Here is a 12912-nt window from a genome sequence, read left to right on the forward strand (position 1 = left end):
GAAGAGCATCAACTCTCAAGCACTGACCTGAGCAGATTCATCACCATTAACCCCTTCCTATCCACACCTCTGATGTCTGGTGAGTTCTCAAGAGGGTGAGGGCACTATAGTTGCCAATATATATATATTTTGTCACTGTGGCTGGGGTTGTATAGGAGCACTGTGGTGGCATTGCAGTGGGGTACTGTATCTGTACCATATCGCCTAAATATTACCCATAGGAAATGTACGGTATGCTTTCAATTATGGTCTTATGGTCCAGTGCATCCTTTAGTCTGAAAAATAGAGTACTTACCGTATGGTAGTAATCTTGGTATTCGTGTAGTGTTTTTTATTCAGCAACTGTATAGAGGTATTATTCAGTCATTGTTTGGTGGTGTTATTTAGTCCCTGTATTGTGGTAATATTTAGTAACAATATGGTGGTATTATTCAGCCATGGTATGCTGGTGTTATCCAGACACAGTATTGTGTTATTATCAAGTTACGGTAAGGGGGTATTATTCAGTCACTGTAAGGTGGTAATATTTAGTCACTATATTTAATATTAATTTGGGGTAGGGCTTATCAGTGTATAGAGCACAATGTCAAAGTTTACACTTACTTATGATAGTTTGGTGTTAATGTGGTGTGAAAACCCTTTTAAGTAAAAACAAATCACTAGACTGATATTACCATATAATCGGTGGGTTCAGACTAGTAATCCCTTGTACAACAGGGCTGCAGCGTTAGGTAAAGCAGCAACCCAGCGTTGCGTAGGAGCTGTAGTATCGCTATATTCAAGTAAATTGTGCACAGTTCCTGCAGGTGGGGGTCCCAGGGGGTCTACAAAATTTAAATGAATAACTCTCCCCCTGAAACCTCCCCTTCATAAAATCCTGTGTATGCCCCTGGTGAGTATTGCCTTTGGCGACTCGTTTTCCCAGCCTCATGTGGCAAAAATTCACAACAGAGCCTACTGAGAAAGCGGATCTGCTGCGCGACCGAGTCTCACACTGAAGCGGATTGGTTTAGAATTGCTGACAGCAAGACTGTGAGCAACTTAGTGTCAATGTGAGACTGAGTCAGTATTGCCAACGGCCACACAGCAGGTGGCTGGATTACATGTGACGTCACAGTGAAACAATAAGCGGCAACAAAAAAAGAAAATCTATATATCAATATCTTTTAAACAGTGTAAAGTCTGAACAAAGCCTTGCACGGCGCTGAAATAACCATCAGCATGCGAACACATTTTGCATTAACAGCATGTGGGTTTGTGTACTTCAATATGCCAGGGCTGATTTTAAGTACCAGTATGGCCCTGGGTAACATTCTCTATTTTTCCTTTCTTCTGCGGCTTCTTCTTGTATACGTGCATTTTCTCTCTCCATGCTTGCTGAGTGGGCACTTTCTGGTGTAAATCTCAAGCTGAATGGTGACCAACCAGCACGCACACGCGCGCGTCACTCCCTTCTAATGCGTTCCGCACACAACATGATTCTTACATAGGTCAAGGCAGAGACCGTAAAAGGAATCCCCCATGCTCCCCTTCCTCTAAGTGTCTGTGGGAGACTCCTGATGTGTGAAAACAAGCGCTGCAGCTTTCCTCCGCCTCTGGATCTTCACTTTACGGTTTTATACTAGATGGATCTTTGGTGGCTGGGGAGGACTCAGAACATTTACAGAGAACAATAGCTACACTTTAAAGGTTATGTAAACCTTTGAAGACTTTTTTTTTTCACTAAAACAATGTATTATAGTGTTTAGTGCAACTTTGTAATTGGTTTTGATTAAACATTTTTTTTTACTTTGAGATACAGCTTCTCTGTACCCAGGATACAGAGTAGCTGTATCTTGCGCTGAAACCCGAATCCGTCAGGTCAGCGGGATAGACTGCTTCAGTGACAGCGGGTCCTGAGTGTCTCAGGATCCACCTGTTATCGATCACATCTAAGTTCATAACTTAGATGTGATCGATAACAGCTGGATCCTGAACCGCGGTCACCGAAGAAGTCAATCCCGCTGACCTGACTGATTCGGGTTTCAGCGCAAGAGACAGCTTTTCTGTATCCAGGATACAGAGAAGCTGTATCTCAAAGAGTAAAACATTTTAATAAACATTAATTACATAGTTGCACTAAACACTATTATACATTGTTGTAGTCTAAAAAATAAATATAGAAATAGGTCTTTAAAAAGTTTTCATAATGGGATACACTAGGAGTTAGAATAATCTGTCCATTTTATGTATATTTAGAACTCCAGTGGCTTGCTTCATGAAAGGGGGAGAGAGGAAATTTTTTATGGGGAATGAAAAAGCCAACACACCCACTATTAAGTGGCCTTAAGTATTCTAAATTAAAACCTAATAAACTTAATATCTACTTTTATCTCCTGTTATCAGTTTATGTTAGGGTGGGCAAATTCACCTACAAATTTGCTACTGGCCCCTATATCTTTGGTTTCTAATCTATTGAAGTACTATATCAAGTTCTCACTTCTGTGACTGGCCTTAAAAGTTAACAGTATTTTGTCCATTCCTTGTGTAAGGATGCATAATGTCCTTGTTAATTGTAAGAAATTAATATATTCCCATCAATGTTAATACTTTAGTGTTTCTTAATATTAAAGGGGCTTCCCATCAGAGACATTTATGACATATCCACAGGATATGTCATAAATGTCAGATAGATGCAGGTCCCAGCTCTGGGATCCGCACCTATCTCTAGAACAGGGTTCCCTTAACCCCGTTCTAGCTTTTTGTGCTCACCCTGCCACTTACGGATTGCGTGGTCGGGAGATACGGAAACTGCGTAACTCGCTGAGCTATGTGGTTTCCGTAACTCCTCTAGAACTGAATGGTAGTTACGGAAACAGAGTAGCTCGCATGCTACGCTGCTTCCCTAACTGATATTCACTACTATGGGAGTTCCGGAAACAACGTAGCTCAGCGAGTTCCGACCATGTAATCAGGAAGTGGCTGGGAATTAGCGTGAGCACAAAAAGCTAAAATGGGGTTTTGGTGGCCTCGTTCTAGAGATAGGTGCGGGTCCCAGAGTTGGGACACACATCTATCTGACATTTATGACATATCTTGTGTATAGGTCATAAATGTCCCTCATGGGAAACCCCTTTAAGACCTTATAGAATAAACCTTCAGAAAATGCACACTTTCTTTTTAGAAAAATATATCAGTTTATTATAATAAATACGTATCTTAAACTGATGAACCAAGTGGTGGAGAGCAAAAAAAAAAGCCATTCACAGTCTTCATATTCACCCAATTCAAAGTGCAAAGTTTGCAATAATAAAACTCAAGTTTAGTAATGGAAAGCTGCTGTGGGCATCCGTTTGGCTTTTCTTGCACACCGAAGAATGAGGTCAGACTTTCATGTGTATTTAATACAGCCAGGTTGTGTTAAACTATGCAGTTTAAAAGGCATATTTGGACAAATCTAATGGAGCAATGCTTCACTGCAGCATCTTCAAGCATTCAGGATGACCACGCATATAGATAGATACCTCACTTGTTTCAGAAGAGATTATTTATTACACATGCCATAACGGACATTGTAAGGATAATTATTGCGTTTCCTAAAATAAAAAGACAAAAAAAAACCACATCAGAGACTTGGAAATATTAAAAGTTGAGAGAAACAGTAGAATTTTAGATTCAGGTGTCACTAGAAAAGACGTCGCTCGACATCGGAGCCTGTCAGATCATAAAACAGAAGATATAACTTCTATTAAAGCCACACTAGTTGTGTAATCTAGGTTTAAGCTGTGAAACCATGTTAATGAATTGGTATAGTCTTTGAAATACCAAGTGAAAATTAGTTTAAAGGTCAAAAACAAGCAAAAAGTCAAATAGATACTTCTGGTATTCTCTCAATTGGCGTGGACACATTTGACTTCACACAACCCATTCATTTAATCATATCATAGGGCACATCTAGATCCCAATTGAGTTTAGCTTTATTCTATACATATAATTACCATCCGGACACAGCCAGTCTTTAAATGTGGGAGCCACATGTGATTAATAAAGATAAGTCAAGTACAACAATAGCAAAGAAAAAAAATTTGTTAAGAAATTTATTGTAACAAATCTTAAAACAGATAACATTTAGAACGATTTTAATGTACATGTATTATTCAAAGGGATTTTATTAAAATTTTATGAAATGCCAAGGTTAGATTTACAGACAAAAGGATATAATTTTCATTTGATCATAAAAGACTAAGAAAACAGTCCAAATCAGAGGTGTGTAGTCTATTGGATCTAAGTATTTAGGAAGTTACACTGACAAATGTCTTATTCCAGAAGGAACAAAGAATCTTGTAGACAAACGTGTTCAGCAAGTGACACTGCTAGCACGACTGATAATCGCAGTTGTCTGCAGTCTGTTTTCTCAAACTCTTAATGAACTAACGCTATGACGTATATACGCATAAAGAGCAAGGGCTCACTCTGGTGCCAGTGTTGTCCCGCATTAGGAATACAGTGTGCTCATCAGTTACCACTGCAGTTGGGGGCCTAACAAAGGAATAGCTAGAGGCATAACCTAAAAGAATGTCTGTCAGAAGTTTTACACTGGGTAAACTCAACATAACTAAACAAGACAACAATTAATTTTCCCAATTAGTTTCTTTAGGTATGCAAAATATTTCAAAGCACACATAGTGTAATTGTACATAGCATGGTGGCTTACATTATTCATAGCATAAGTACCTAGTACATACAGAAAAGACACGTGCACAGATGCACGCTGATGTGACGTTTCCCAGGCATGCTCACTACTCACAAAACACACCTTAAATAGTCAACGCCTCATTCGATAAGATAGCCAGATCAGAGAAGGTAAATACCGTGATGTACGACCCATGTTCATTGCTAGATATGACCAGGAGGCCAAATTAATTTAAAGTACTATTGTTAAACATAGGGACATGCTGAAGCAGGGATACCCAAAGATTTGTATACCGATAAGGTAAATCACTGGAAAACGTATTAGTAAGAGCAGATTTAAAGATTAAAAAAAGGTTTGTTTTAATACCTTTTTTTTTTTCAGAGCCAAAAAACGAGTACCGTATTTTCCCGTGTTTGTCTTGTCAGAACTGTTCCTCAATAATTAAATTATAGGAGGCAAAATAAATTACTCCAAGAAGGGAACACATATTGATTCAAGGTTTTTTTTTACATGTGTATCTATGAATGTGGTATAAATGTTGAAATGCCCATACGGTAAAGTTTATGTGGGACTAACTTCTTGCAATGTGAAATTGCGTATCAATGAAGATCAGTCGACCATCAGATTATAATGGTAGACTAACACAAAAAGAACTACTAGGAGAGGAGGTTAAGGTGATAAAATTGAAACAGAAAAAGCATGGGGAGACTACAGAATGTGTAATTTTTTTTATGATCTGGGGTGGTTAATATTGGAAGAAGTGGAAGGTCCCAATAAACAGACCAATATACATTTGTTTGGAGAAGTCGTATTCTGGATTTACACATTAGAACTGGTAGGTCTGAATGGTCTAAATGAAACATACAGATGCAGCACGTTCGTATAGGTTCTGCTCCAGGCAAGTCGGGGCAATATGTTGTGAGTGACTGGCCATGCACATAGAAATTTTCATAGAAATTTTCATATGTAGCGCAATAAAAGAAAAAGTCCATGAATGTTTTCCTATTTATGCATTAAAGGGTTAATATTTTGTGAAGTGTATCTATAATGAGGAGTTGACTATTTAAGGTGTGTTTTGTTAGTAGTGTGCATGTCTGAAAAAAAGGGAGGTCCCATGAAACGTTGCATTATCCTGCACATGTCCCTCCTGCAAGGTCTCCATATTGACTGAGGACTTATGCTATGAATAATGTAAGCCACTATTATACTCACAATTAGAGTCTGTGCGCTTTAAAATATTTTGAATACATAAAAAAAAACTAAAAAACTAAATGGGGTCACTTATTGTGGGGGTTTCCACTATACTGGTACCTTAGGGGCTCTGCAAACACATGGCGCCAAAAAAATATTCCAGAAAAACCTGAGCTCAAAAGCAACATGGTGCTCCTTTCCTTCTGAACCCAGTCGTGTGTCCATACAGCAGTTCACGACCACATATTGGGTATTGCCATATTCAGGTGAAATTTCATAACGAATTGTGGGTTCCTTTTTCTCCTATTAACCCTTGTATAAATGAAAAATTTGGGGCTAAAACAATGTTTAATTGGAAAAAAAATGCAATTTTTCATTTTCACAGACCAATGTTTATAACTTCTATGAAACACCTGTGGAGTCCAAAAGCGGACTTTTCTTGAAATTCCTTGAGGGGTGTAGTTTCCAAAATGGGGTCACTTCTTGGGCTTTTCCCACTGTGTCGATACCTCAGGAGCTCTGCAAACGCAATATGGCACCCGAAAACCCTTCAAGCAAAATCTGTGCTCAAAAAGTCAAATGGCGCTCCTTCTGTTCTGTGCCCTGCCGTGTGCCCAGGCAGCAGATAATGACCACATGTGGGGTTTTGCCATACCCGGGAGAACCAGCCTAACAATTTATGGTGGGAGTATCTTTGATAACACAAGCTGTGCACAACATATTAACCAGTAAAATGTCATAATTGTGAAAACATTTTGCAATTTTTCATGCTTTGCATGAAATTCTGGAGAACTCCTGTGGTAGTCAGGTCAAAATGACCACTACACCTCTAGATAAAATGCCTTAAGGGGTCTAGTTTCTTAAATGGGGTAATTTATTGGGGTTTCCATTGTACTGATACTTTAGAGGTTCTGCAAAAGCGAAACGGTGCCCAAAAAACACCCTAATAATTTCAAGGTCCTAAAATCCATACTGCACTTCTTAATTTCAGAGGACTGTGTTTGAGTCGAGTTTTGCACTAGGGCGACATATGGCATAATTCTACAAACTGCAGAATTAAAGTAATAAATATTGAGGTTCGTTTTGCGGTTAGCATCGTGTTACAGGAAAACAAAAATTAGAATGGAAAATCTTTTACCCAAAAAAAAAAATATGTTACCTTTAATTCCTGCGGAACACTTGAAAGGGTTAAAGTTTGTAAATGCAGTTTTAAATAATGTGAGGGGTGCAGTTTCTAAAATGTGAATTAATCCCCCAAAAAGTAGGTTTTGGAAATTTTCTTGAAAATATGAAAAATTGCTGCTAAGGTTATAATCCTCCTAAAGCCTTAAAAATAAATAAAAGGAAAATAAATTCAGAATCACTTGGATAAAAAGGGAGAATTCCAAAGTTATTGCCACATAAAGTGACACATGGAAGTTTTGTAAAATTGGGCTGTGTACTGAAGGTCAATATAGGCTGCGGAGGGAACGGGTTAATTATAAAAACAAAATGCAGTTAGTAATTCTAAAGAGAAAATGAAAACAAACCCTTTTTACCACAAGTAAAGGGGTATTTTTTTTTAGCAACTATACTAAACAATATATTTTTTTAAATTTTTTTTATTCTTTGTGCAAATGGTAAAATGTCCCTATACGTTGGATATCGCCAAGGGGTAAAAACCAATCAAAAGTAGTTCCCGGCAAGGGGAACACACAGAGTCTAATGCTATAATGTACAGTAAACTTATTTCAACACATTAAATATGCAGTCAGTTTAACAAAGTCAGTTACAATCCTCATGAATAAAATGGTCACAATGTTAAATTAAGCATTTTTGTGAAAGCACCACTAGGATCATCGAAGCACATTTTTACAAGTATACAGATTAGCAAGAACATAAAGTGTCTTACCCAAGACAGCACCATTGTTGTTTCCTTCTAAAACAAAAAACAAAACATAATTTAGTAAATAATATTAAAATATTATCCTCTATATTGCACTAAATACCAATTCACCAAACAAGAGTATAAAATTATGTATTCCTAACAGACAAAAATTCTAAGTAAAATAGTTTTAAAAAAATCTATATCTATCTATACACACACACACACACACTTATTTCCCCCCTCTTCAATATATTACACTTGGGACTCTTTCGCACGGCAGTGTTTTGGTCAGTATTTTGAAGCAAAACCAAGAAGATAAACAAAAAAAGTATGATGGAAAGATTTGCACCTCTTCCGTGTTTTGGAACCACTACTGATTTTGGCCTCCAAATACTGACGCAAAATAACGACTGGAATACTGCAGCGGGAAAGGGACCATACCAACAAATCATTTGTGTTGAAGTTGCTCTGTTTTGCAGTTCTGCGATGTGGCCAGGTGACCGCATCCCGACTGTTTCTACCCCAGATCAGTGACTTTTTGTATTCACATCATGTGGTGCTTCCCTGGTGCCCATATCGTGCCATTTACGGTTCTCTAAACCGCCCCTAAAATGAATATAGTCAGAAGTCATGTTACTTCGCTTCTTTATGCTAATACCCCTTGATGGAAAAAGTCATTGGCCATGTGACGTATCCTACAATCCTAATAGCGCTCTTTTGAATGGACTTACCAAGTGATTTACATACCTGGCTCTGTAAATCCATACAAACTAGTGCCTATTCGAAGATTTATTTGTGCACGTTTCAGCCCTGTCACTTAAGCATACAATAAAGAGCGCTTGGAAGGTTCACAAACGGAGTAGAGATCGCGATATTGGGCTACAGGAGGGGGGAACTTGGCGTGAGGGGGAGGGAAATTTGTACGGAGTCAGAAGGTGACTATAACTCAGAGGGGGGGACTAGAGTACGAGAAAAAGGGGGAATGAAGAATCATGTGAAAGGTAGTTAGGAGTAAAGCAGCGCAGTGGGACCTCTCACGTTGAGATGCAAAGTACGTTTGGCTTTTCTTTTTATAGGCGGATAACCCATTTAATACCCAAATGTAACTTAAAATGTCACTAGGTCATATAAGTTTAACTGGTAGGCTCCCTATATGCTAATTTGCAGTAGTTAGTCAACAGGGTGGAGCTAGCTTCCCTGCAGCGCTGGAATCATAGAATTAGGGAGACACCGCTATTCAGGTCACTGTCTTGACGGCAGGCGGTGCGGGTCCCCATTCTAGAGCAATGTCTTTTGGCGTTGCTGTAGAATAATCTGGTGAGCACTCCTCTAAGCAGGAGCTGTAACCAACAGCTCCTGAACTTAGAGACACCAGCTGTTTAAACCCTTGACCGCCACTGTCTGTGACCGCAGCATGATCAAAGGGGACTCTACCCTTCACCAGAAACCCGTTGACGCGACCAAAGACTAGGGGAAGCCTCTGCGGTCAGCCCTGGGGTCTTAGCAAGGAACCCAGGGCTGTCTGTTCAGTATGTCTGCTGTTGGGGCAACAGATAGTGTGCCCTAACAGCAGCCGGTGTTGTACTGACACAGTGTAATGTATTAGTAAACAGGAGTATGCTATTACATTAAAAAGTAAAAAAATAAAAAGTTGTAAATAAAAAGATTTCCCTTCATGGGTTTAAAAAAAAATAAAAAAATAATTATTTAGCATAAAATATATTTTATTGCCCATACATTAAATAAAAAACCTACACATATTAGGTACCTACATGACCGTAATAACCTAAAAAAAAAATCATTTAACAGGTTATTTAGCTTGAAATGTGAACGGGATAAAAAAAAAAGTTGAATTGCTTTTTCCTATATTCACACTGCAAAAATAAATTTTACACACACGTATGTATGTATATATATATATATATATATAAATATATATATATACACACACACACATACATACACACATATATATACAACGCTCTTTGTATAGTTATAAATTGATTGATTTTTTTTCTGGTTGGTACATAGGGCAATTGTCAATGGCTTTTAATTGAATACTTTATTTTTTAAGTCTAACCAACTGAGGGGATACATAAGCCAATGTACCTAAAATATGATCTACAGTTAGTAAACTATGTTGGAAAGTTTGTTAGGGCTGAATGACCTTTACTGTTTAGAGTCCAAATGTTTCCTGACCTGAAGCTTAGTTTGAACTATGAAATTGTAATGTCCCTAAAAAGGAAAGGAGGCAAAAGGTTATACCCATCAAAGTAACTGTTACAATACTTTAAATGGATCTTCCAAATTCCTTTTACTGTGGCTGTTTTGTGTGAGTATGTGTGTTGTAATAAATTAATGATACTCACTGGTAATTTCGGTACTCTTGGTGTAACATCGATTCTATCCCTGCTCTAAATCCATTCAAGTGCTGATATCCAGATGAGCTTGTGCTCATTCACAGCAGCCAATCTGAATTAGCAGAGCCTCAGTGTAAAGCATGGGTTTGTAGTGAAGTAGCCTGAGCCCCTGAGTTAATCAGAAATCCTTTTCATTACCCCCCCCCCCCCTTCTATGAGAGAGGCCCTTAAGGATTCTTGGGATTGTGGCTCATACCGACCTCTCTCACTCCTTAATTGTGATATTAAAATGTTAGCCAAGATTCTGGCGATGCATATGCAAAACACTAGATCTCATATTATTCATCGGGACAAGTGCCAGGGAAGGCCACTGATGTTAATCTTCGGAGACTCTTCACTAACATATCATCTAATATGGAGTTAGGCGGCACCAGAGTTGTTGACTGTTTGGATCTTGAAAAAGCCTTTGACTCGGTGGAGTGGTCCTACCAGTGGTCGGTGCTAGGCAAATTTGGATTTGGCCCCAGATTTATCTGGTGGATACAGTTGCTATACTCCCAACCTACAGCAAGTATTAAAACTAATTGTCACATTTCTCCTTCCTTTACGCTAGCTCGAGGGACTAGGCAAGGTTGCCCGCTATCTCCTTCCCTTTTAGCGCTGGCCATTGAGCCACTAGCAATTGCTATAAGAGCCTCTCCTGATATAAAGTGATTTAGGAAGGGGGAGAGGGATGAACATGTGTTCCTCTGCGCTGATGATACGCTTTTAGTCCTCAATAATCCGGGTCTATCCCTGCAGGCACTATTGTCTTTGTTCGATTTATTTTCATCCTTCTCTGGGCTCCGCGTGAATTGGTCAAAATCTTTGGTTAAGGCAATAGATGATACAGCTAGGAGTGTCGTGCTTCCTTCCCCCGATACAACGGGCAGACAAAATTACTTATCTGGGTATAGTGATCAGTTCCGCTATTGGTAATTTTATACCTGACAATGTCACTCCTCTGGTACGTCTCAGGATAGACTTTGAGAGGGAGGTGTTTCCATCTATCGGTCACAGGCAGGATTAATCTGTTCAAAATGAAGGCCCTACCTAGATTTTTGTATGTCTTCCACAATTCTCAAATATGGCTAACTTTGTCACTGTACTCCAATATTGACAAAGTTCTCAGATCTTTTACTTGGGCAGGTGGTACTCCTAGAATTGCTCTGGGTACACTGCAATTACCTACTATACAGGGTAGACTGGCCCTCCTTAACCTATATCTCTATTTTCTTGCTAGCCAACTGGCAAAGGTCTGGTGGTGGTTTACCCATAGACATTTTAATGCCTATACTGAACTGGAAGCTTCACTTCTAGGTTCCTATAAAGCCCTGGAGAATTCTATCTATAGACAGGCCCTCCTCCAGGGCACACATTTACAATTACAATGCAGACTACTCTGAAGATCAGGCAGAGATCAATGCTGCTCTTTAACTCAGAGGAGCAGTCCTGGTCGCCTAGGACACCACTCTGGTATAATCCACAGTTACAAACACTTCCTAATCCTGGTGAGTGAGCAGCTATGGGTATACAGACTTTGAAGGATGTAGTGGTGGAAATTAAAGGTAACTACTGTTACACAATTTAAGACTAAACATCAGTTCCCTTGGTCCCAATTTGCAGGATACAATGTTAGATTATGTACATCACAGGTAGAGGATTGGGTGACTCAGAAGACGTTGGCTAAACCATTATCTGTACTTTATAGACCGCTGTTGACAATATCTTCTAATAAGCTTGATAGGGCCCTGAACCGATGGTCTCAGACTCTTTGCTCTGTATCTACAGACTAACATAAATAAATGCTATCTGCTCTAACAGGCCCCTTAATATCTGCAAGAGTTCGCCTTATTCAATAGAATTTTTTTTCACCAAATCTATTACACACCTTCCAAATCATTTAGGATGGGACGTATACCTACTCCGGTCTGTCCATGTTGCCAGGGAGCGGATGGCTCCTTCCTACATATGTTCTAGGAGTGTCCAGTCATTCATACTTTCTGGACTGAAGTACTGGAATTTCTTAAGTCGGACTCCCTCATATACTTGAACCAAGGATTTGTCTTTTATTACTGGTGATAGAACTTGTATCCACTGTGGCCGTTAGGGCTCTAATGATGCTCCTCCTATTTTATGCCAAAAAACCTATACTCCTGAATTGGAAACATCTAAAAGGTTCCTACGTTGTCAGCATGGATTACGTTAGTAAACTCTGCCCTGCCACTTTTTAAGCGCACTTATGAAGCGTGTGGATGTCGTGATAAATTTGTCAAAATATGGAACTCCTAGATAGCCAACCCCCATACTAGCTTATAGACCTGACATGGACTGGGTTTATTAGGGTTCCCTCGTTCCTCCACTGAAAATCTCCCTTTGACGGATCCTATTCAGATTGTATTTTCTATCTACTGCTGATAAAGAAAGGCTGTTTGTTAGAGTTTGTTTTGTTTCGACTCATATGCATATTAACCCGTTAGTGACCGCCATTACGACTTTTCACGGCGGCCACGAATGGGCTTTATTCTGATGCATAAGCCTTTTTACGGCGCTGCATTAGAATAAATAAACAGAGCTGGGAGCTGTCAAATCTCCCTGCTCTCAGCTGCCAGATGTAGCTGGGAGTTGGGTGCGTCCCTGCTCGAACGCACGGGATCGATATCAGTATCGATCTCACCCTTTTAACCCCTCAGATGCGGTGCTCAATAGCGTGCGCCGCATCTGAGTGGTTTTGGAGAGAGGAAGGGAGCTCCCGCTCTCTCTCCCCCACTGACACCCGGTGA

At 39.4% G+C, this 12912-nt stretch overlaps 1 protein-coding gene across 4 annotated transcripts in view; it reads right to left on the bottom strand.

Annotated features, from left to right (window-relative positions):
- Positions 1-3174: 3174 nt before the first annotated feature.
- LOC142741270 (membrane cofactor protein-like) overlaps positions 3175-12912 on the bottom strand; it is a 55356-nt gene continuing 45618 nt past the window's right edge. For all 4 annotated transcript variants that reach the window (XM_075850662.1, XM_075850664.1, XM_075850663.1 and 1 more), the window contains 2 exons: positions 7755-7781; positions 3175-3575 (listed from right to left, as the gene is read on the bottom strand). In XM_075850662.1, coding sequence (XP_075706777.1) covers positions 3514-3575; positions 7755-7781 — 89 coding nt within the window. In that variant the 3' untranslated portion in view covers positions 3175-3513. The remainder of the gene's footprint in view (positions 3576-7754; positions 7782-12912) is intronic.

The sequence above is a fragment of the Rhinoderma darwinii genome, chromosome 2, assembly GCF_050947455.1.
Source record: "Rhinoderma darwinii isolate aRhiDar2 chromosome 2, aRhiDar2.hap1, whole genome shotgun sequence".
Taxonomy (NCBI): domain Eukaryota; kingdom Metazoa; phylum Chordata; class Amphibia; order Anura; family Rhinodermatidae; genus Rhinoderma; species Rhinoderma darwinii.